Raw genomic sequence first — 26,001 nt, 5'->3', positions numbered from 1 at the left:
TCTCTGAGACTCACTAGCTTCTCTCGACAGTCCAACGTAGCACTATATCTGTAACAGCCCGGAAACCGGTACCCTCTTTGTAACGGCCCAAACTGCTCGGCACTAGGATCCAGATCGACTTAAGGCCGCCTAGACCCGTAGTAAGCCTATCCTGAACTCTGTGTACCTGTTAAAATCCCATACATGATCCGACTGGACTATTACTTTTTAAAACTTGTCTTTAAAACTACCAGACTTAACCTTTAAAACACTGTACTATAGGTCCAATCATATGAACCAAATGCTCAGACATACTAATCTGAACTAGCCCTCAGGGCTATCTGTAATAAACCAGTGATACTCTACCAAGTAACCTCCATGCACTATGCTCTGAAACATAGAACCCACCCTGTAGGGTCAGCATATCATAAGTTAACTTGGCTACCATAGAGTCACAGGAATCAAACCTGGTCTTCTCTATTGGCCTCTCTATGGATCACAGGAATCAAACCTGGTCTTTCCTCCGCACTGGTCTTGGGTCAAAGGAAGTAATCCCTGTCTTCCCTCACAGTTATAATTCACTGGGTTTTCGAAACACAACATGTATTAAGCCTGGTTTGACTCATTGCTCATCATGAAACTGAAAACAGGATACATGCATAGACAAGGGATAAAACATACTATAGGCAAAGCACATACTAATCCATAAGCACCTTAACTGACCATCTATACATCTGTAATAAATATCTCTTTAGTTTACATCATGTCCATTACTCTATTACACAAGCAATACTGTAGCCAATACCCTGCTGCTTCTAATCTTCACAGCTAACCTTGTACCTGCAAAACTGGGATTAAGGGAAAGGGATGAGCTATAAAGCCCAGTGAGTAGAAACACTGAAAACAGTCCATTCATACGCATTTTGTATGATAATGCATCACAACTCAAACATTCCACATCATAGATCAGACATGACCCCAGAACTCCCTCGTCGGGCTATTGGTGTCGCCTTGGTCTGATCAATGGGATTGACATGACCTCAAAAATCCCGCTGAGGGCTATTGATGTCGCCTTGGTCTAATCCCCACTATCAAATAAACAATGCAATGCATCAACTTCGTGATTCTAATGCAATCACCCTGATATAAATCATAGTATCCATGATGCATGAACTATGCTCAATCATTTTGTTATTTTAATATAAAATATTAAGTTTTAGTTCTACTCACCTCGACTCCTCAAGCAGAAACCTGACTGACTCTGCAACTGCTAATCCTGACGACCTCCCTGAACTGTCGGGTCCAATCCTACACAAATGGACTCGAATGAGGTGTCAAACATACTCTTATCAACTCTTAAACAATCCCCCATAATCCCTTCTGACCCTCTAAAAGCAATCACACAAAGCATGCAAAAGAAGGCTGGACAGAACACATTCGGCGGCAGGTTCGGCGGCCGAATGTCCTGAACAGAGCCGAAACTCAAGTACCTTCGGCGGCCGAATATCCTCTTTCGGCGGCCGAACCCTTTCGGGGGCTACTTTCGGAGGCCGAATCCCCTAAACAGAGCCGAACCTCAAAGCACTCAAGGGCAAGCTGTGGCAGTCTAAGCCACCATGCAAGGGGTTCGGCGGCCGAACCTGAGTTCTTCACGAACTCAGCTTCACCCGCAACCTAGCTCCTCTATCTTTTCCTCCTCTCTAAACATGCATAACTCCAAACCTCAACTTACATATACTCAAGTATATGCTCCAAGGGGTCCAAAACTACCTATCAACCCCAACAATCAACACACATAACACATAATCATGCATAAACCATTAAAACATCACAACTAAACCTATAAACATAACTCTACCCTTAACCTCTTAAAAAGCTATTAGAAATCATTAAAACAAGTATAAAGACTTCCCTTACCTCCTGAAATCAGAAGCTGGACAACCTGAACACCAAGCTATGCACCAACACCTCTTTCCCTTCACCAAAACACCAAAACTCTCTTCTTTTGTTTCAAAACGTTCTAAACACTTTACCACCCTCAAACCTGTGCATGAGTGATTAAAATTTTATAGATGAGTCATGGGAGACGTGGCATAACCTCTGGGAAGCTTAGGAGGTAACATCTGTCCCAAAACAATGACTAAGGAGTGCCCACACATTGGCTGGCCAACTCAGCTTCGGCTGCCGAATCGCATGCAAAACCATGCAACTTTCGGGGGCCGAACTTAACATTCGGGGGCCGAACATTGGGCACTTTCGGCGGCCGAACTTAACATTCGGGGGCCGAACATGCCAGAAACTCCTTTGGCCATTTCTCCCTAAAACTCAGCTAGTTCCTAATCAAACCGTTAAAATACTTTAAAACATTTTAGAAAACCTTCACTCTCTCCTCAGGAAACCTCTGACATCCTTGAATCCCACCGGACGGTACGAATTCCGATGCCGGGTTTAGCCGGGTATTACAATCTACCCCCCTTACAAAAACATTCGTCCTCGAATGTTAAAAACAACAAAGAATTCATCAAGACCTCAACCTATTCCTGAATTCCACAGCTTTCGCTGCACTATTCTGATCCTTACTCCTCTTTCTCTTTATCTTTTTCTAACTTTCACTTTCTAACTCTCAATAGGTGATACTCAAATCGCTGACCACATCAAAATAATAATCAACTCTTTTATCACACGCTTAGTCTGTAATGCTCAACAGATACCAATCTGTACTCCGATCATACCAACTTTAACATCTGTAAATCCATTCAACTTTAATTAGAACAGCTAGTAGATCATTCAATCCTATCTAGGAACACCTGTAACTGCTTAGTAGTGATCTTGTTAACTGCAAACAGTTATAACAAAATCTCAAGAGTCTATCCTTCGTTTTCCACAACAATACTGGAATATTCCAGGGTGAGGTACTAAGTCAGATACACCCTTTATCTACTAAGCTCTCTTATACTTTTCTGACTCTTCTGAACTCTCTCTTTCTCTGCAGGTGCCATCCTGTAGGGTAGAAGGAAAGAAATGATTCTGCGGCCAGATATCATTCTCATTCCAAACTCTAATTCCCTAACAGATGGTAAACCTGACAGCTATTCTGGGAAACATCTAGAACTCTCTTCTAGTAAAGGGCACTGAGGCTGATTCCCTGTCCTGACAAACTTGCTCACAACCCTCTGATAACCTTGCCTGAATACCCATGAGCCTGATGGACTGACATCAACGTCTAGGCACCACTTGACACTGTCCCACTAAAGAACTGCCTAATCCATCCAAGTCCCCTACCTTGTCTCTATGGATACAGGTAGTACCATGAGTAATGCATCAATCCGCCCTAGAATGACATCATACAGTCACTTCTAGAACCATAAGGTCAGCTGGATTGCATCTACTCACCATAACCTCTGAACTGAACTGACTGACTTGACCTCAGATGGATCACACTCCGGTCCACTGACCCAGAGAAAACATGCTAAGCCCAGAAGTCATCAAACCCATCCTATCAACAGCTCACAACAACAGGAAAAGCGAAACACTAGGGTCCAACACAAACAGCATACACATCCGAATACTCACAAGCAAACGTACCTAACGTCGCCGTATTCGATATGTTAGCCTCCTATTACGTCAGGGTAAAGATCCAGGCTAAAGCTAATGGAACTTCTCTCGGGAATCTGCGGAAGAAAAGGTTCACCCTTTTCCTTGCCTCACTACCACCCAATCCCAGACTAATTCTAATCTCTTTCTAAGATCACTGTTACTTTTTCTTTTCCTCTTTTTCTTTTTCTGATCTATCTTTCTCAATCCCACTAGGGTCCACAAAAGAACCATACACATCAAAACTCTCAAAATGAGCATACCTGGCACCACTGAATCTGATGGGACTATCCCCTGCTGACCATCTCTACCTGAAAATGTCTGCCGGGACTGAATCATCCAAGGCATCGTACGACACTCACGAATCACATGTCCCTCCTGACCACATCTATAACATCCTGTCATGCCAACAAGACAAACTCCCTTATGAAATCTTCCACACCTCAAACATTTTGGTCTATCTATACCAGAACTCGAATCTACACCACCACCAGAACTAAGTTCTTGCCTATTCCAATATTCTCTTTTCTTTTTCCCTTTAAGACCCCTAACCTTTTTCTTTTTAACTTTCCCCCACTTTGCTCCTTTCCAGGTAGCTGTACTCCAAGTGGAAGGATCATTTTCTCCTATACCTGACATTTTGGTATCCTTGGTCTGAGCATCATCTAAAGATTCGTCATCCATATTCACCTGTAATCCTACATCCTTTCTTTGCACATCTATTCCCATCTCTCTCCTATTTCCTAAATCCATGCCTCCTCTATTTTCATCAAAAGATGCTTCAGACGGATCTGAATCAATCTGCGGACTAACACCACTCATCTTAGCTATCCTGAAGAACAACACAAGAAACAAACATTAGCACACATAGAGTTCATATGAAACACATGAACATAAAACATATACATGCATACATAGCATCACATTAATGCACATGCATATACTCATGGCATTTCATATCTGCATGCAAAACAAAATTCAACATCCTTATCTTAGTGGACATGATTTTCCTTAATGTGCTTGCCTTACTATGACTCTAGACCAACCTCTTTCCGATGTGGGACCTCGCTAATCCTTGAACAAAAATGCTCAACACACCGTACTTAAGAGGCCCTATGCTCTGATACCATCTGTAACAGCCCGGAAACCGGTACCCTCTTTGTAACGGCCCAAACTGCTCGGCACTAGGATCCAGATCGACTTAAGGCCGCCTAGACCCGTAGTAAGCCTATCCTGAACTCTGTGTACCTGTTAAAATCCCATACATGATCCGACTGGACTATTACTTTTTAAAACTTGTCTTTAAAACTACCAGACTTAACCTTTAAAACACTGTACTATAGGTCCAATCATATGAACCAAATGCTCAAACATACTAATCTGAACTAGCCCTCAGGGCTATTTGTAATAAACCAGTGATACTCTACCAAGTAACCTCCATGCACTATGCTCTGAAACATAGAACCCACCCTGTAGGGTCAGCATATCATAAGTTAACTTGGCTACCATAGAGTCACAGGAATCAAACCTGGTCTTCTCTATTGGCCTCTCTATGGATCACAGGAATCAAACCTGGTCTTTCCTCCGCACTGGTCTTGGGTCAAAGGAAGTAATCCCTGTCTTCCCTCACAGTTATAATTCACTGGGTTTTCGAAACACAACATGTATTAAGCCTGGTTTGACTCATTGCTCATCATGAAACTGAAAACAGGATACATGCATAGACAAGGGATAAAACATACTATAGGCAAAGCACATACTAATCCATAAGCACCTTAACTGACCATCTATACATCTGTAATAAATATCTCTTTAGTTTACATCATGTCCATTACTCTATTACACAAGCAATACTGTAGCCAATACCCTGCTGCTTCTAATCTTCCCAGCTAACCTTGTACCTGCAAAACTGGGATTAAGGGAAAGGGATGAGCTATAAAGCCCAGTGAGTAGAAACACTGAAAACAGTCCATTCATACGCATTTTGTATGATAATGCATCACAACTCAAACATTCCACATCATAGATCAGACATGACCCCAGAACTCCCTCGTCGGGCTATTGGTGTCGCCTTGGTCTGATCAATGGGATTGACATGACCTCAAAAATCCCGCTGAGGGCTATTGATGTCGCCTTGGTCTAATCCCCACTATCAAATAAACAATGCAATGCATCAACTTCGTGATTCTAATGCAATCACCCTGATATAAATCATAGTATCCATGATGCATGAACTATGCTCAATCATTTTGTTATTTTAATATAAAATATTAAGTTTTAGTTCTACTCACCTCGACTCCTCAAGCAGAAACCTGACTGACTCTGCAACTGCTAATCCTGACGACCTCCCTGAACTGTCGGGTCCAATCCTACACAAATGGACTCGAATGAGGTGTCAAACATACTCTTATCAACTCTTAAACAATCCCCCATAATCCCTTCTGACCCTCTAAAAGCAATCACACAAAGCATGCAAAAGAAGGCTGGACAGAACACATTCGGCGGCAGGTTCGGCGGCCGAATGTCCTGAACAGAGCCGAAACTCAAGTACCTTCGGCGGCCGAATATCCTCTTTCGGCGGCCGAACCCTTTCGGGGGCTACTTTCGGAGGCCGAATCCCCTAAACAGAGCCGAACCTCAAAGCACTCAAGGGCAAGCTGTGGCAGTCTAAGCCACCATGCAAGGGGTTCGGCGGCCGAACCTGAGTTCTTCACGAACTCAGCTTCACCCGCAACCTAGCTCCTCTATCTTTTCCTCCTCTCTAAACATGCATAACTCCAAACCTCAACTTACATATACTCAAGTATATGCTCCAAGGGGTCCAAAACTACCTATCAACCCCAACAATCAACACACATAACACATAATCATGCATAAACCATTAAAACATCACAACTAAACCTATAAACATAACTCTACCCTTAACCTCTTAAAAAGCTATTAGAAATCATTAAAACAAGTATAAAGACTTCCCTTACCTCCTGAAATCAGAAGCTGGACAACCTGAACACCAAGCTATGCACCAACACCTCTTTCCCTTCACCAAAACACCAAAACTCTCTTCTTTTGTTTCAAAACGTTCTAAACACTTTACCACCCTCAAACCTGTGCATGAGTGATTAAAATTTTATAGATGAGTCATGGGAGACGTGGCATAACCTCTGGGAAGCTTAGGAGGTAACATCTGTCCCAAAACAATGACTAAGGAGTGCCCACACATTGGCTGGCCAACTCAGCTTCGGCTGCCGAATCGCATGCAAAACCATGCAACTTTCGGGGGCCGAACTTAACATTCGGGGGCCGAACATTGGGCACTTTCGGCGGCCGAACTTAACATTCGGGGGCCGAACATGCCAGAAACTCCTTTGGCCATTTCTCCCTAAAACTCAGCTAGTTCCTAATCAAACCGTTAAAATACTTTAAAACATTTTAGAAAACCTTCACTCTCTCCTCAGGAAACCTCTGACATCCTTGAATCCCACCGGACGGTACGAATTCCGATGCCGGGTTTAGCCGGGTTTAGCCGGGTATTACAATGTAGATAACCAATCCATCCCTAGAATGACATCAAAATCTGTCAAGTCTAGAACCACAAGGTCAGCTGGAAGGCATCTACCCTCTATGAATACTGGACTGAAACGACAGACTGACACTGCCACTGATGGGTCACATCTAGGTCCACTGACCCAGAGAGGATACTCTAACTCAGAACTGATCAAACCCAATCGCTCTATGGCTCTCGAAGCAATAAAGGAATGAGAAGCACCGGGGTCCATCAAAGCATACACATCTGAACACCCAATGATGAGATTACCTGACACCACTGTGTTCGACGTGTTAGCCTCCTCCTGTGTCACTGTGAAAATCCGTGCTGGGGCTACCAGATTTCCACCTCGGGAACCTGCTGCTGAAGTAGAGGCTACCCCTCTCCCTCTGCCACTAGTCTGAGGCATGACTGGAGCTGCTGGCCGTACAACTGGTTGTACCACACTGCCTGAACTCATCTGCTGGGATGGTGCAAAAGTCATCTGCGGACAATCCCGAGCAATATGCCCTTCCTGTCCACATCGAAAACAAGCTGTAGATCCCAACCGACAAACTCCTCCATGTGGTTTTCCGCATCGTCTGCAGACTGGAGCTGTGCCAGAGCTTGAGCCACTACCTATTCCCAGACCTGACTTGACTTTACTCCAGAACTTACTCTTTGTTCCTTTTGCTCTATCCCATCTTTTACTGCTTGGTGTGGGGGCTTTAGAACCCGAAGCCTGTGCCTTTGACTGTTTCTGAATAGTGGCACTAGCTTCCATTTTCCTGGCTGCGTCTACTATAGTATGGAAACTCTCCTTTTCTGCTGGAAGAATCAAGGAAGCATACTTGGGATGCAGTCTCATAGTATATCTCCTTGCTTTCTTCTGATCAGTATCATAGGCTTGACCCACGTACTGAAGCAAATCCAGGAACTTATCTGTGAATTCATCAACACTCATCTCATCTGTCTGTCTCAACTGTTCAAATTCAATTACTTTCATCTCCCTCGAACTGTCAGGAAAAGCCCACCCTGCAAACTCATTGGCGAACTCTCTCCATGACATGCTGTCCATTCTAGGCTCCACATAATTCTTAAACCATTCTCTGGCTTTCTTGCATTTTAATGTGAAACCTGCCATCTCAATGGCTCTCCTATCATCTGCTCCCAATTCACTGGTTATCATCCTAACTGCTCTGAGGTAATCAAATGGATCATCTCCCGTATTGTATTTAGGAGCATCCAATTTCAAGTACTCCGTCATTTGGACTTTACCTCCAGATGAGCTAGGGTCATGTCTGTCAACAACAGGGGCTACTGGTTCTGGTGGTAATACTGGTTCATTTGGCTCTAGGTGTGCTGCACTTGGATGGGTAGGGGAAGATGGATACATCGGATATGGTGGGTAATAGTGAGGATATGGCATATATGGCATGTATGTAGGATATGGGTCAAAACGAGAGTATTCCGACATACCCTCCATCGGATACTCTGGATCCTGAAACAAGGATGGATAGCCATAACCTGAGGCCTGAACGCCTCCCTCGGATTCTCCCATACCTTCATCCATAGACGGATCAGTCTCCATAGCCTCCCTCTCTTCCTCTGATCTACCTCCTCTAACTACTCCTCTTCTGCTCTCGTCCACAGACCTTCTAGGGTCTATTGACATGCCTTCCCTGCTAGATCTTTGTGACCTTGCCCTTGGCAATGCAGGAGGACGAGCAGCTGGTCTCTCATTCTCTGGTGGGACTCCAGTCAATCGAGCTGATCGACGAGTTCCTCGCATCTTACCTCTGTACAACAACACATACTATAGCATATCAGCACATACACATATATGTCAAACATAAACACATGCATATGCATCTCATAGCATCAAAAAGACAGGACTCAACATCCTATCCTAATGGACATGATTCCTATTGTGCTTGACCAACTCTAATCTCTATGAGCCCGACACTCTCTATATAGGTCCGATCATGTGAACCTAGGGGTCTGATACCAATCTGTAACGACCCCAAAATGGACCGTCACCGGCGCTAGGATTCAGGTCGGCTTAAGGCCGCCAGAACCCGTAGCAAGCCTGCTATACTCTCTGTGTACCTGTAAACCTCATACATGATCATACATTTTCTATGAAAATAAAACTCTTTTCTGAACTATACTCCTCAACACACATATACGCATGTATATGATCACAGGGGTCCAAAACTATCTAATAACCCCAAACAACAAATCAAACAAACACAGAAACATGTATACATGCAAAACTTCATCAAAACCACTACTTCTCACTTAAACATGCATCTCTCTCCCTTACCTTCCATAATACCTTCAGAAAACACATAAAAACATGTTCAAGAGCATCACTTACCTCCTGTAACACGAAGAGGAACACTCTGAACAAGAAAAACGGACCAACTCTCCTCAAACTCTCAAACTCTCACAAACTTAGCTTTTTGCTTCAAACCATTCAAACCCTTGTGCACAATCAAAAACACTCTGCATGAGCTGCTCAAACTCAGCAAATAAACCAGGGAAGACGTGGCCAAGCTTCTGGCAACAAATTGGACATAACACCTGTCCAAAATGCTGACTAAGGCTGCCCAAACGCTAGCTGGCCAACTCAGTTTCGGCTACCCAATCGCATGCAAAACCATGCAACATTCGGGGGCCGAACTTACCTTTGGAAGCCGAACATTGGGCACTTTCGGCGGCCGAACTTATCTTCGGCGGCCGAACTTGGCTCCTCTGCCTTGGTTCATTTCACCTCAAAACGATCAAACTGTAAAACCATAAAACACATCATAACACTTAGAAAACATAACTCCTACCCTTATATAGAATCCCAACACCCCGGATTCCACCAGACAACAGAAATCCCGGTGCCGGATTCTAGCCGGGTATTACATTATCCACCCTTCCCACAGGGTTCAGGGTATCCGATGGGAGGTACGTCGGATTACTCCAGCTTTAACCCCTACCCTACCTACATGCCTTATCCACCTTTCTATCCACCTTACACACAGTACCCAGCTTATCCACCCTCACCCTTCTATCCAAACCCGGCAAACCCCACCTCGGGGAATGCTGCACCTCCACCTCCACCACCTACAGAACCAGCAGCCCCAGTTACTCAACCTCCTAGACCTAGCTCAGCTGATGGGAGCAAGGTAAAGATGACAGATTACCTCAAGCTAGATGCTCCCAAATACAAGTCAGGGGATGACCCCTTTGAGTATCTGAGAGTGGTGAAGACAATAACTGATGAGCTAGGGGCAAGTGACAGCAGGGCCATTCAGATGGCAGGGTTCACTCTAAAGTGCAAGAAGGCACGGGAATGGTTCAAGTGTTATGTGGACCCGAGACTAGACGGTATGACATGGGAAGAATTTGCGAATGAGTTCGCTGGAAGGGCTTTTCCAGACAGTTCCAGAGAACTGAAGATGATTGAGTTTGAGCAACTGAGGCAGTCAGAGCACATGGGTGTAGAGGAGTTCACGGATAAATTCTTGGAGCTATTGCCTTTTTCAGGGCAAGCTCTAGATACAGATACGAAGAAAGCTAAGAGGTATGTTATGAAGCTGCATTCCAGGTACTCCTCGTTGATTCAGTCAGTTGAGAGAGAAAGTTTCCACACTGTGGTGGATATGGCTCGAAGAATGGAGGCAAGTGCTATAGTTGAGGGGTCAGTGAAGCAGTCAGTGACCCAGTCTTCAGGGGTTAAGACCCCAGGCAGAGGAGGACCAGGTTTCTCTTCTCAGAGCTCAGGTAAGAAGAGGTGGGATAACACCACCAGGAAGCCGAAGAAGAATAAGTTTTGGAACAAGTTGAAATCCGGTCTGGGATTTGGCGGTGGCTCGAGCTCAGGCTCAGATGGTACAGAATGCCAGAGATGTGGAAGACCGCACAGAGGAGTGTGTCGAGCTGGGACTAATACATGTTTCAGATGTGGACAGGAGGGACACATAGCTCGGGAGTGTCCTAGAGCGCCTTTTATGGGCCAGCCCCAGCAGACAGCTTCTGGTAGTGTGGCACAGCCAGCAGTTCCAGCCACAACTCAGGGCAGTGGCAGAGGTAGAGGGAGAGGGGCAGCCTCTTCTTCTGGTTCCCGAGGTGAAGGTCCATCAGCTCCAGCCAGGATCTTCACCATGACACAGCAGGAGGCTAACACATCCAACACCGTGGTGTCAAGTAATCTCGTCATTGGGTGTTCTGATGTGTATGCATTAATGGACCCGGGTGCATCTCATTCATTTATTGCTCTGAGAGCCGTTGAGAGGTTGGGTCTGATAGTCTCTGGGTTAGAGTGTCCCCTATGGATCAGTGGACCCAAGTGTGACCCGTCAGTGGCAGTGTCAGTCTGCCAGTACAGCCCAGTTTTTATTGAGGGAAGATGCCTCTCCGCCGACCTTGTGGTTCTAGATTTGACAGACTTTGACGTCATTCTAGGGATGGATTGGCTATCTACCCATGGTGCTACCTTGGACTGCAGGGACAAGGTAGTCAGGTTTAGAGATCAGAATGGGTCAGAGGTCATCTTCAGAGGAGACAAGAGGGGCACACCTAGAGGTCTGATATCAGCTCTTCAGGCTCGTAGGTTGCTTAGGAAGGGATGTCAGGGGTACTTAGCTCATGTGAGAGAGCTAGACAGTCAGGTCAGGGAGCCGGCCTCGGTGCCAGTTGTCAGAGAGTTTCAGGATGTCTTCCCAGATGAGCTTCCAGGTTTACCACCTGCTAGGGAGATAGAGTTCGAGATAGAACTGATGCCTGGAACCCGACCGATCTCTATCCCTCCCTACAGGATGGCGCCAGCAGAATTGAAAGAGTTGAAGGAGCAGTTACAGGAGCTGGTAGACAAGGGCTTCATCCGACCGAGTACCTCACCCTGGGGTGCTCCAGTCTTGTTTGTAAGGAAGAATGATGGGTCCCTTAGACTTTGTATCGACTACAGACAGTTGAACAAAGTCACTACCAAGAACAAGTACCCATTGCCAAGGATCGATGATCTATTCGACCAGCTAGCCGGAGCAGGTTGTTTCTCCAAAATAGATCTGAGATCGGGGTACCATCAGTTAAGGATAAGGGAGGAGGATGTGCCGAAGACAGCCTTCAGGACCAGATATGGGCATTTTGAGTTCCTTGTAATGCCGTTCGGGTTAACCAACGCCCCTGCAGCATTCATGGATCTCATGAACAGAGTGTTTAGTCAGTACCTGGATCACTTCGTTATTGTCTTCATAGATGATATCTTAGTGTATTCCAGGAATGCAGAGGAGCATGCCCATCATCTGCGGTTGGTCTTGCAGACCTTGAGGGAACATGGCTTGTATGCCAAGTTCTCTAAGTGTGAATTCTGGCTGAGGAGCATTTCATTCTTGGGGCATGTAGTGTCAGAGAATGGAATAGAGGTGGACCCCAAGAAGACAGAAACTGTGGCTAACTGGCCTAGACCCACTTCAGTGACAGAGATCAGGAGTTTCTTGGGTTTGGCAAGTTACTACAGGAGGTTCGTTCAGGACTTCTCGAAGATAGCAGCTCCTCTGACCAGACTAACCAGGAAGAATCAGAAATTTCTGTGGACCGACCAGTGCGAAGAGAGTTTTGAAGAGCTTAAGAAGAGGTTGACTTCAGCACCAGTTTTAGCTCTGCCATCTAGTGATGAGGACTTTACAGTCTTTTGTGATGCGTCCCGTGTGGGACTGGGTTGTGTACTGATGCAGAATGAGAGGGTGATCGCTTATGCTTCTAGGCAGCTGAAGAAGCACGAGTTGAATTACCCCACACATGACCTAGAGATGGCAGCAGTAATCTTTGCACTCAAGATGTGGAGGCACTACCTCTATGGGGTAAAATGTGAGATCTTCACAGATCATAAGAGCCTGCAGTACATCCTGAGTCAAAGAGATTTGAATTTGAGACAAAGGAGATGGGTAGAGCTGCTGAGTGACTATGATTGCAAGATTCAGTATCATCTGGGTAAGGCGAATGTTGTGGCAGACGCCCTAAGCCGGAAGTCACTAAGCAGTTTATCCCACATATCGGCAGAGAGGAGGCCAGTGGTGAAGGAGCTCTATAAGCTCATTGAGGAAGGTCTACAGATGGAGTTGTCTGGTACAGGTGCCTTGGTGGCCCAGATGAGAGTGACACCCGTGTTTCTGGAGCAGGTGGCTCAGAAACAGCATGAGGACCTGGAGTTAGTGAAGATTGCCAGGACTGTTCAGTCAGGCAATGATAGTGAGTTCAGATTCGACAGCAAGGGGATCCTCCGCTATGGGAGCAGACTATGTGTACTAGATGACATAGGGCTAAAAGGAGACATTATGAGAGAGGCTCATAATGCAAGATCCCGGAGCCACCAAGATGTATCAAGATTTGAAGAAAGTTTATTGGTGGCCAGCGATGAAGAAAGAAGTGGCACAGTTCGTGTCAGCCTGCGAAGTATGTCAGAGGGTGAAGCTGGAACATCAGAAGCCGGCTAGAATGCTTAACCCGCTACCTATTCCAGAATGGAAATGGGAAAATATAGCTATGGACTTCGTAGTGGGGTTACCGGCGGCGTCCAACAGAGTGGACTCCATATGGGTGATTGTGGACAGACTCACCAAATCTGCTCACTTCATTCCTGTCAGGAGTGGCTACTATGTGGACAAGTTGGCGCAGGTATACGTGGATGAGATCGTCAGGCTGCATGGGGTTCCTGTTTCGATAGTGTCAGATAGAGGGCCCCAGTTCACCTCCAGGTTTTGGCGGAGTCTGCAGAATGCCATGGGTACTAGATTGGATTTCAGTACTGCCTTCCACCCCCAGACTGATGGACAGTCAGAAAGGACCATCCAGACTATAGAGGATATGCTCAGAATGTGTGTGCTGGACTTTGGCGGTTCTTGGAGGCAGCATCTACCTTTGGTGGAGTTTGCCTACAATAACAGCCATCATGCTAGCATCGGGATGGCTCCATATGAAGCTTTGTACGGAAGGAAGTGCAGATCACCTGTTTGCTGGGAGGAAGTTGGAGAAAAGGCCTTGGCAGGGCCTGAGCTAGTAGAGATCACCAGCAGGGTGGTACCCATAATCAGAGAGAGAATCAAGACTGCTGCAAGCAGACAGAAGAGCTATGCAGACGTCCGTAGGAGACAGTTGGAGTTTCAGGAGGGGGATCTAGTATTGCTCAAGGTGTCTCCAATGAAGGGAGTGGTTCACTTCGGGAAGAAAGGTAAACTAGCCCCACGATACATCGGACCCTTTGAAATCTTACAAAAGATTGGGAATGTGTCGTACAAGCTGGATTTACCTGCTTCAATGGAAAGAATCCATCCGGTTTTCCATGTTTCAATGTTGAGGAAGTTTGTGTCAGATCCGAGCAAGGTTCTTAGTGAGCCTGATGTGGAGGTCCAAGAGGATCTCACCTATGTTGAACAGCCAGATCGGATCATAGACACCCAGATCAGAAAGTTAAGAAACAAGGAAATCCCGATGGTGAAAGTCCTGTGGAACCACCACAATTTGGAGGAATGCACTTGGGAGACACGGGAGTCTATGCTCCAGCAGTACCCTCATCTCTTTTAAGGTTAGATCTCTTTGTGTTTATGTGCTATGTATGTATGTTATGTTTTATGCCATGCTATGTGTGCTAGTTGAGGTACATTCGGGGACGAATGTTCTTAAGGGGGGGAGAATGTAATACCCGGCTAGACTCCAGTATCGGAATTCCTACCGTCCGGTGGAATCTCGGATGTCGGAAGTCTCTAGTAGGGTAGAAACATGTTTTCATAAAATGTTTTAAAGTATTTCATGATTTTAAGTATGAAAATTAAATGAGTTTTTGCATGAAAAGTATTTGGAGGAAAACCCAGGTTCGGCCACCGAAAGTCAAGTTCGGCCGCCGAACATGCATGCGTTTTGGAGGCACGTTAGGCCCCCGAAAGCATGAGTGAGGGAAATCCAGGTTCGGCCGCCGAACATGGCATGCATGCGGAGGCACATTCGGCCCCCGAACGTGGCCTGGCCAGCCACCTATAAAAGGGTCCCTTAGGTCCGCACGGGCGAGCTTTTTCTCCCCCGTTGTCGGCCAAGGTGAGTCTCCGCCACCCCTCCCTCGATCTTGAGTGTTTTCCTTAGATCTTCCATGATTTTCACGGGTTTTAACTTCTGTTTTGAAGATCGGTGAGTAAAGAGCAAGTTTTGGGTACTTGGAGGTTCAAAGAGCTCAATCTCTCCATCTCCAAGCTAGGATCGCCTTTCCTCTCGTTTCTTCAAGAGGTAAGCTCGGATCCACCCTTGTTATGTGTTTTAAACAAGCATTAAGTTGTTTTACGGGTAGAGATGCATGTTTAGGCTTGTTGATGAGTTTATGGGTTTTAATGTTTTGATGAACAATGTATGTTGATTTTTGTGTGTTTGAAGTGTTGTAGTTGGGGGATTTGATAGTTTGAGACCCCTAGGTGTGATGTATGATATGTATGCATGTTTTAGAACAAGTTTATGCATGATTTGAGAGTTGGGAGGCAAATGTGCATAAAGGAGCCAAGTTTCTGCCCTTTGGCAGAAACCAGGTTCGGCAGCCGAAGGCACTTTCGGCCGCCGAACATGGCTGGGGAGGCAGGCCTTTCGGCTGCCGAAGTTGCCCCCGAAAAGAGACTTTCGTCTCTGTCTGGGACTTTCGGCCGCCGAAGGTGCCGCCGAACATGCATGAGTTTCGCCTCTGTCTGGGAGTTTCGGCCGCCGAAGGTGCCGCCGAACCTGCCTGACTTTCGGCTCTGAAGGGACTTTCGGCCGCCGAATCTGCCGCCGAAAGTGCCCTGTTCAGCCATTTCTTGCATGTTTTTATGTGATGTTTTCATGATGTTTTAGGGGGTTTTTGGGGAGTATGTTAGAGTTATGTTTATGTATGTTTGGTCCCTCATTGGAGTCCACCTGTGTAGGTTCGGACCCGAGGAACCGAGGACCCCAGCAGTGAGCCAGCTGCTACAGAGTTTGTCAGAGCTAGCCATAGGTGAGTGGAATAAACCTTAAAGTTTTAAAATAAATGAAGTATGAATTTTGAGCATGATCCATGCATCATGAATGCCATGAGATATAGTAGGTTGTTTGCATTAGTATTCACGAATATGTTGCATTGCATTTATGATGTTGATATGGATTGGTCATTGGATGATCCTTTAGTCCTCATATGATATGATGATGTTATGGCATGATATGGTATGGAAGTCCAGGTTGTACCCATTCTACGTCCCTGGCACAGTTGGACTGTATGATATGTTATGTTAAGAGAAAGACCGGTTGTACCCATTCTACGTCCCGGCACAGTTGGACTATGTAGAGGACTATTGGTGACAATACCATCCGAGATGTGATTTGTTGTGATGTGTTGCATTTCATGAAAGCATGAAATTTTAATATATGATTTCTCCATTCTGCTCACTGGGCTTTGTAGCTCACCCCTCTCCCCTAACCCCAGATGTGCAGGTACAGGGTAGACTAGGAGGTTAGCCAGAGTTTTGAAGTATGTCTATGTAATAGTTAGATTGTGGACATGACAATTGTACTATGATGTAATGTAAGAGATTCAGTATGTTATGTAATGAGGTATATTGAGGTTATAGATGTGCATGACCCTATGAGTATTGAAATCCCTTGTTGATGCATGATCTTAGATATTTAATGATACAGATGTTAGCCAACTCATCTTATGATGTATCGCCCATTGGGGCATTGATGAGATCCCACAGAGGGATCATGATTATGATCATGACTATGTACATGTATGTTCAGGTTGAGTTGGATGATGAAAGAAAAGTTTTAAATTTTTATGTATGATTGTTGATCATGTATGGGATTATACAGGTTTACAGGTTATATGTCAGGCTTGCTACGGGTCCCGGCGGCCTTAAGTCGATCTGGATCCTAGCGCCGGTAGCGGTCTGATTTTCGGGTCGTTACATACCTGATTTGAAAGCCAGTGTCACAAGCTAGATATATGACATAAGATGACATTTGAAAGACAGTGCCACAGCTGCCCCAAATCCCCATTCACTAGTAGACTAAATAAAATTACCGTTTGAAAAAAAAAGGGATAATGGCATAAAAATCCAAAAATTTATTTCTTAGCACAATAAATTAGGATTTGAAAATATTTGGCTATTTTATCCAAATTTGAATTAAAAGTGGGGGAGCAGTTACGAGTGGGTAACGTGGCGTTCCATCTGTATTTTTTTTATTACTTAATGGTCTACGTTACACTTTGGATAATTAAGGTGAGGTATAAATCCTTAGCTAGTTAAGTTAAAAATCCTAAATGGTGCAGAAAAACCAAACGCTCTCGTCGACGCCGTCACTCGCTATCGAATTTATTTCCTCGACTTAGTCCTTCGCACAAAAAACTTGGCCTTCTTACTTCACCACCATCTTGGCCTTAGAAAAGGAGATGTTGCCTTCGTTCTTTTTCTAACTCTATTCACATTTCGATCCTTTACTTCTCGCTCTTCTCTCTCGGTGTCGCCACCTCTCCTAAAAAATAAATTATCTTTAAACTTGAGATTCTCCACCAAGTCAGAACAATCACACTCGACCCTCTCGGATTTGAATCACTGATGATGAGTCTAGCTCACTCTGGAGAAATGGAAGGATGGAAGGTTTACTAATCGAACCTTGCGACGATTCTCTACTCCTCAAGGACTACTGGTCGAGTTCATGGAGTGGGTTTGACTCATCAAAATTTCACATATATGGTGGCTATAAGTCACACGGTTCACTCGATTGGACGACAGCTGCAGTTTGCTTTTGTTTGATGCCTTATTTTCATATTTATGGTTTATGTTATTTCGTGAGAGCTTTAATTATGGGAGCGGCGGTGGTATCTATAGGTAGATTTGATATGAAGACAATGTTGACAGTAATTCAGGAGTGTAAGGTCACTCACGTAGCACAGACTGCACCAGCGGTGGTGCTGATGACTAAGGATCCTAGGTTGTTAGACGACTATGATTTGAGCTCTCTAGAAGTTGTAGGTTGTAGCGTTGCTTTGCTTATTTAAAGCGTAGTTGAACTATTCCAGCAACAATTTCCAAATTTGACTTTAAGTCAGGTTAGTTAAACACCAATCTTGGATTTTCAACATTAACCAATGGTTAATTTCTCACATTGGTTATCCAATGTGTAGCGTAGGATCCACCATTAAATAGTAAAAAAATACAGATGGAACGCCACGTTAGCCATCGACAAATGCTCCCCCACTTACATTTCAAATTTGGATAGAACCGCCAAATGTTTTTAAATCCTAACTTACTGTGCCAAGAAAAAACTTTTAAATTAAAATGTAAAAACCCACAAAGATTTAGATTTTTTATGCTATTACCCCCTAAAAAATATTACTAAATAACATGGTCACTCAATCCATTATTCCTTTCTCACTGCTCACACTTGTTACTTATGAAGCGTTCATTTGAGTTGAAAATTGTGTTTCTGATTAAAGAAAACTTGGGGGTTAAGATTTAGAGTTCATTGAATTGAAATTTTATTATTCATAGATGGATTTAGAACCAGTTTAGAAAGGAGACTCTAGAGTATTTTCGATAGGAAAAAATGTCATGAAATACATGATAATAGTTAATTGAAAAAATAAGAAAAGCACCATGGAACGTGACATCTCCATTTCAGTTAGTTAAATAACCTAAACAAATCTCGAGGCCTGAGTGCCTCATTGGGATTCTCCCATTCCCTCTTCTGACATGCTAACTCCCAAACTGCCATCCCTCCTCTGCTCTACATCCATATCATCCCCCATATCCTCTGACGCTCCTCCCTGAACTGTTCCTCTGACTGATCTGCTTCTACCCAGATCCAAAGACCTTCTAGGGTCTCTTGCTGCTCTTTCTCTGTTAGACCTACTAGACATTGCCCTAGGCAATGCTGGAGGACGGGCACTCGTGCCCTCATCCTCAGGTGGTACTCCAGTCAATCTTGCTGATCGACGAGTTCCTCTCATCCTGTTTTCTGAAAAATAGTACACATCACATAAACATTAGCATCATATGGTTCATGTGAGCACACATGAACCCGCATCACACATCATAGCATATCATTAATGCACATGCATATAATCATGGCATTTCACATCATCAAACGAGACAGGACTCCACATCCTATCCTAGTGGACATGATCTTCCTATTGTGCTTGACCTTCTATAACATCTATGAGCCCGACACTCTAGGTTCGACCATATGAACCTAGGGCTCTGATACCATTCTGTAACGACCCGAAAATCAGACCGCTACCGGCGCTAGGATCCAGATCGGCTTAAGGCCGCCGGGACCCGTAGCAAGCCTGACATGTAACCTGTAAACCTGTTTAATCCCATACATGATCAACAATCATACAAAAAAAATTTAAAACTTTTCTTTCATACATTCTATCATACACCAAACTCAACCTGTGCATGCACTGAACATAGCCATAATCATAAATTTGACCCCTCTGTGGGATCTCATCAATGCCCCCAATGGGTGGCATAACAAGTATTGAGTTGGCTAAACATAGTCATCAATAAACATTAAGATCATGTATCAAAAAGGGATTACAATATACTATGGTCAAGCACACTTCTAACCTTAATATCGTTACATTACATATCTATACATCATTAAGCAATCTGTCATGTCCACATTCTAACTATTACATACATAAGACTTCATTACTCTTCTTGACTTCTCTGTCTAACCCGTACCTGCAAACCTGGGGAATTTGGGAGAGGGGTGAGCTACTAGAGCCCAGTGAGCAGAATCATAAAGCATTTAAAACACATGCTATCATGGAATGCATCACATCACAACTAATCATATCAAGGATGAACTTGTCACCATTTAGCCCTCTACATATTCCAATCATGCCAGGGGCGTAGTGCAGGCCACACCTGGTCTTTCTCTTATACATAACATAACATACATAATCCATGGTGCCGGGGGCGTAGTGCAGGCCACGTCCGGTCTTTCTCTTACATAGTGCCAGGGGCGTAGTGCAGGCCACATCTGGACTTCCATAGCATATCATCATGTCATAACATATGAGGGCTAATGGATCATTCAACATTCATCCATATCAACAACATATTATGCAATGCAACATATTCGTGATTTCTAATGCAAACAACCTAAAATATCACATGGCATCCGTGATGCATGAACATGCTCAAAACTGATTTATTTAATTAAAAGCATAAGAGTTATTCCACTCACCTCTGGCAAGCTCTGACACTGACTGAAGCAACTGACTCACTGCTGGGGTCCTCGGTTCCTCGGGTCCGAACCTACACAGGTGGACTCAAATGAGGGACCAAACAACTAGAACATAACTCTAAAAACATCCCCCAAAAACCCCCTAAAACATCATGAAACAACCATAGAAGGACATGCAAAGGAGGCCTGGACAGGGCACTTTCGGCGGCAAGTTCGGCGGCTAAAGTCCCTCCACGGCCGAAACTCCCAGACAGAGACGAAACTCATGCATGTTCGGCGGCACTTTCGGCGGCCGAAACTCCCAGACAGAGGCGAAAGTCCTCTTTCGGGGGCAAGCTTTGGCAGCCGAATGCTGCCTCCACAAGAGGGTTCGGTGGCCGAAAGTCCTTTCGGCTGTCGAACCTGGTTTCTCCCAAAGGGCAGAAACTTGGTTCAAACATGCACAAATGCCTCCAAACTCAAACCATCATGCATTTAGCTCAACCAAAACATGCATACAAGCTCCTAGGGGTCTCAAACTACCTTAAACCCCAACTACAACACATCAAACACACATTACAAGCCACATTGCTCAAAAACTCATCAAAAACCCATAAACTCAACATAAGCTTACTCATGCATTTTCTACCCCATGAACTTCATAAAACTTACTTAAAACATACAATGAGCTTAAGATCGGCTCTTACCTCTTGAAGATCGAGAGAGAGACGACCTAAAACTCGGAGGTGGGAGAGATTGGGTTCTTGAACCTCCAAGCTCCAAAACTTTGCTCAAAAGCTCAAATCTTCAAAACAAAGTTAAAACAAATGAAAAACTTGAAAGATCTAGAGGAAAAACATCAAAGATCGGTGAGGGACGGTGGAGAGCTCACCTTGGCCGAAAATGGGGAAAAAGCTCGCCCGTTTTCGGCTAAGGGACCCTTTTATAGTGGCTGTCCAGGCCACGTTCGGGGGCCGAATGTGCCTCCGCATGCATGCCATGTTCGGCGGCCGAACTTGAGGTTCGGCGGCCGAACCTGGGCTCCCCTCACTTATGCCTTCGGGGGCCTAAGGCTCACCCGAAAAGCATGCATGTTCGGCGGCCGAACTTTGAGTTTCGGCGGCCGAACCTGAGCTTTTCCTCCAAGGTTGTTTCTATTCAAAAACTCATTTCCTCTTTACTTAAAATCATAAAAAACATTAAAACATTTCATGAAAACATGGTTTTACCCTTCTAGAGGTCTCCGACATCCGAGATTCCACCGGACGGTAGGAATTCCGATACCGGAGTCTAGCCGGGTATTACATCATGATTCATCAACTCATTATTTTTTCTCTCCCCTAGTGTCTTTGATGTTGATGATGAGACAATTCCTCTTCAGTTTTGAAATGGATATACATTCTTGAATCCTGATGAGCAGGCAATTGACTAGAGCTGGTTACTTGATTTTTATCTTAATTAGGTTGCCTAAGCTTTGAGCTAATAGAACTTACTAGTATCACCGGTCAATCAAAAGATGAGCCTGCAGGCTGCATGATCTACAATACAACTACAATTATAATCTCGACTGTTCTGATGGTTCAAAATGTTCCTCTATTTTGCGATTTTGTCAAATTTGTATTTAACATGCTATTCTTGACTGTTATTCTGATGGATAAAAATGTTTCCCCGAGCAGGGATCTAATGGTGCTTTAGAACATGCATTTAACCATTACAGGAACGATCTTGAGAACTGTAGCGACGATTTGATTTCAACTACCTGTAATTGTTTCATTTTCATGGAATTTTCTGTGGGAAATTTATCCTTTCAGAGTAGAAGATGACAGTGCTTTTACAAGACAGTTGCATAGAAGATGCACTTTTAGCATGCAAAAATTACATTATGCTTTGAATTAAATCACAACAATTTACATATCATCACAGCCCAATATAATCTGAAGTTCAAACATAAAAACTCTCCTTTTTTTCTCATGTGGGTCATGGTACAAATTTCTGCAAGTGTGAGTAGACTGGGATACCCAACTATAACTGGTGGTCTGAGGCTTGGTCTCTTATGTGGGTCGTGGTACAAATTTCTCCAATGTCCTACCTGCAGCTACAAGGCTTTCGTCAGGTCATTTTAACTGCTGCTTCCTTCAACGTTTCCCTTTTCCAAGCCATTGGAAAGGTATACAATCACTGTACCATTTCCTCATTTGATGTTTAAAAGTTAGTGAACGGATTCCAATTCATTTGATGAAATTGTTTTTTGCAAGGCAGTTTCTACTGAAGGCAGGGCCATGCAGAACGTAGGATTGACAGGCTTGACGTTTTGGTCGCCAAATGTTAACATTTTTCGTGATCCTAGATGGGGAAGAGGCCAAGAGGCCCCTGGTTAGAAGTCCATTTATTATTTTTCTTTTGTGTGCTTTTGAATTGTGATAATTCATGTAACAAAGCAAGACATGGAAGATACATTTCAACCTCCATTTAGAAGTTGTGTTCTTGATGGTAATATTGCCAGTGTAATGTGTTCCTACAATCAGGTCAATGGTAAGCCAACATGTGCTGATCCAAATCTTCTTTCTGGGGTCATTCGAGGCGAATGGAAATTGAATGGGTATATATTCATTCTCCGAATTTTGAGTTTCATAGTTGATCATCTGGTTTGAATTCGGCTCGGTTTTTGCAGATACATAGTTTCTGACTGTGATTCAGTATATGAGTTCTTCAATGGACAACACTATACCAAAACACCAGAAGAAGCTGCAGCTACAGCAATATTGGCAGGTAATGCTTGAAATGCTAATTACTCGTTAAAGTTGATTATCAGGTTGCTTGTTAATTGCATTTTTTCCTTAAAAGAGGCTTAGTATTTATAATGAAATTGCAATTTTTTTTTTTAATTTGATAGGTCTGGATCTCAATTGCTGGTGATTCTTAGGCCAGCACACTGAAGTCTTGGTCCCACTATGATGAGTCGAATATTGACAAGGCTGTCTCAAATAATTTTGCTACTATGATGAGACTTGGTTTTTTTTTTATGGTGATCCTACCAAGCAAATCTATGGAAATCTTGGTCCAAAACATGGTATCCACTATCATAAGTACCAATGAAAAACATGAACATGAGAGCAGATCCTTTGACGGGCTATCCAGGCAGAACCTACAGATTTCATACTGGAGAAACTGTTTATTCATCCAAGAGCTCCAAGCATAGTCCATCTGCAGTGAATCACTTCAAGCTCACGGTTTTTTACAAAAGTTTCTGAGTCAGCACAGAGACCAACAGTATCCCATTCATAGTCACCTGGGAACTCACTAGTCAAGTAAGACGGAAGCTCACTGGAGAATGGACATGGCCATTGCCCATGAGCTTAGGGGCAAAGGAGAAGAGCTTCACCGCCTTGCTAGTGGAAGTGGTGGGTGGAAAAGAGAAGGGGTCCAATGGGTATTAATAGATAGTTGGGGATGGATTTCCTTATCTCAGTGAAATCTACATTCAGGATTCCATAAGAGCAGTATTTAAATCTGTCACTTCATTGGAAGGTGTAGATTTTATTTGTTTGTTCTTTTTATCCTATGATATTCTTTGGACCGCTAAATTCTTATATTTATTTATTGTTCAATAACGAATATCGACGTTCCATATTTGATTGATCGATTCATACTTTGATAAATTTTCACATTAAAAAAAAATTCTTTATAATTCTTTTTATTAGTGTATGTAAATACTATTGGAAAGTATTAGAATGAATGAAAAGACTCCTTATTAAAAAGTAATAAATTATATAACTTCTAAAATAGTAAATTTTACCTCTTAAATGTTATTTTTTATTTAAATTATAAATTTTTATTTTATTAATAATATATTTTTTATTAGATTACCATTATTTAATTTTAAATTTAAAAAAATTAATGTTAAAAATATTAAATTTTATCAATATTAAAATTATATGTACTAAATTATTATAAATAAGAAAATTTAAAAAATTAAATTATTATACTTTATTAATAAATTTTAACCTTCTCTAAATAAAATTAGTAAAATATTTAAATTTTAAAATAATAAAATTTCTTTTATAATGTTAATAAAAATATAGTTTAACATCGTTTATTACTCAAAATAATAAAATTTTTCAATTTTACATGATTTATATTAAAAATTAGGATATTCTTAATGCTCTTTATTATTTTTATTGAATAAATTATTCAATATAATCGTACATGATTAATCACGGTGAGAATTATATAAAATCTATTATAATTAATTAAAATTGTACATACAATAATTATATAATAAAACTTTTAATTTTTTACTATATTATCATAGTTCCAATTTGAATTTAAAAAGGACTATTTATAATCCTAAGGTCATAAATTCTTTTATTGAATAAATTTTTATATTATAATTTGATTTTACACAATATAGAAAAAATCAAACGTACGATTTATAAGTATCGAATTACAGTAATTTTTAATACAATAATTTAGAATGAATTCTTTAAAAAATCTCACCAATATTAAATAATTAGTAATGTAAAATGGATATAAATACAAGAGTAAAGATAAAAATAAAAAATTATAACTATAGATAATAATTAATAATAAATTAATATTCTCATGTATACATGCGTGCTACATGCTCTTGGTTAGTAAACTAATATATTTAATTTCTTTAAAGTCAATAAAAAATAGAAAATATTTTTCTTCACTAATAATAGTAAATTTTTTTTTTTAAGGGTGACATGTGGATTATATCCAAAAGTACATTTCACAATACTTTATTAGATCAAAGTACAACTTATAACATATGGGTTCAGATTTTGGACAACACACCTTACCTGCTTTTGGTGATCTAACACATAAAGTTTGATACTCTTAAATTTGTATGCGAATATATACACATACAATTTCATATTTACTAATTATATATTTAAAAATCGTAATCATAATTTTAAACATTATTTTAAACTATTATATATGAATTATTCGTGTAGAAATTATATTGAAAAACTTACACGGGACTATAAATTTTATTAAAACTATCGTGGTTTAAATAATAGTCTAGTCGTGTTCTTAAGTTTTGTGTTGTTGAAATAATTAAAAAAAATATATAAATACGAGGGATGAATATATGTGTGCATAATGTGATATGAAACATTAGGTTAAGGCTTCTTTTGAGGGCATGACATAAACTGATATTTCGAAATTCAAAAACAATTGTTAGTTTTATAATAATTCACTAATCCAAAACTTATTAAAATATAATGTGGCAATTCTCTATAAGATAATTCATACAAAGTTATCTTTCTTTATTTGGAATGGTTAAGGTAAAAATCAGTTATGGAGTCCATCACCACAAAAGAGCCTACTTATATCTTCTTATGACTTAATGAAACCCAAGAGCTAGAGATAGAAAAAAAAAATCACATTTCTAAAATATCAAGTAATGAGGATTCAATTATAGATCTCACAAGATAAGGACTCATGTTCATCTTTAATCCATATAAATACATTCCTACCCACAAGCACTCATCAATTAAACCAACATTCAGTAAGTATGATATATGATCACTTGTACTTTTACCAATGGCTACCTCAAAGATGGCCCTTTCCTCCCTCACATACACTAGTAGCGCCGTCGAAGAGTGAATGGATTGGCTTTGTTCGCTTGATGCACATGGATTTTTGTCAGATGGACTAGT

The 26,001-nt window shown here is 42.3% G+C and overlaps 1 protein-coding gene and 1 long non-coding RNA gene across 2 annotated transcripts; one reads left to right on the top strand and one right to left on the bottom strand.

The window, feature by feature from the left end:
* Positions 1-4,341: 4,341 nt before the first annotated feature.
* LOC122724509 lies at positions 4,342-21,954 on the bottom strand. The gene is made up of 3 exons (XR_006351957.1): positions 21,817-21,954; positions 12,210-12,212; positions 4,342-4,352 (listed from the first exon to the last, which is right to left on the bottom strand). It is a non-coding gene; the product is annotated as an uncharacterized LOC122724509 (long non-coding RNA).
* A 191-nt stretch (positions 21,955-22,145) lies between these two features.
* On the top strand, positions 22,146-23,955 carry LOC110622253 (beta-xylosidase/alpha-L-arabinofuranosidase 2). The gene is made up of 4 exons (XM_043959666.1): positions 22,146-22,481; positions 22,574-22,913; positions 22,986-23,083; positions 23,208-23,955. Exons 2-4 carry the CDS (start codon positions 22,759-22,761, stop codon positions 23,228-23,230), a joined length of 276 nt encoding a protein of 91 aa, XP_043815601.1. The 5' UTR covers positions 22,146-22,481; positions 22,574-22,758; the 3' UTR covers positions 23,231-23,955.
* The last annotated feature ends 2,046 nt before the right edge of the window (positions 23,956-26,001 follow it).

Source organism: Manihot esculenta, chromosome 9 (genome assembly GCF_001659605.2).
Source record: "Manihot esculenta cultivar AM560-2 chromosome 9, M.esculenta_v8, whole genome shotgun sequence".
NCBI lineage: Eukaryota > Viridiplantae > Streptophyta > Magnoliopsida > Malpighiales > Euphorbiaceae > Manihot > Manihot esculenta.
The sequence above is the reverse complement of the archived record's forward strand: the minus strand, read 5'-3'. Positions and strand labels throughout refer to the sequence as shown.

Excerpts from the sequence above, each read along its gene's own strand:
- LOC110622253 (XM_043959666.1), top strand. The coding sequence starts at position 22,759 with ATGGAAGATACATTTCAACCTCCATTTAGAAGTTGTGTTCTTGATGGT. Across the intron at positions 22,914-22,985 it reads GGCGAATGGAAATTGAATGG|ATACATAGTTTCTGACTGTG; the intron begins GTATATATTCAT and ends CGGTTTTTGCAG. Across the intron at positions 23,084-23,207 it reads AGCTACAGCAATATTGGCAG|GTCTGGATCTCAATTGCTGG; the intron begins GTAATGCTTGAA and ends TTAATTTGATAG.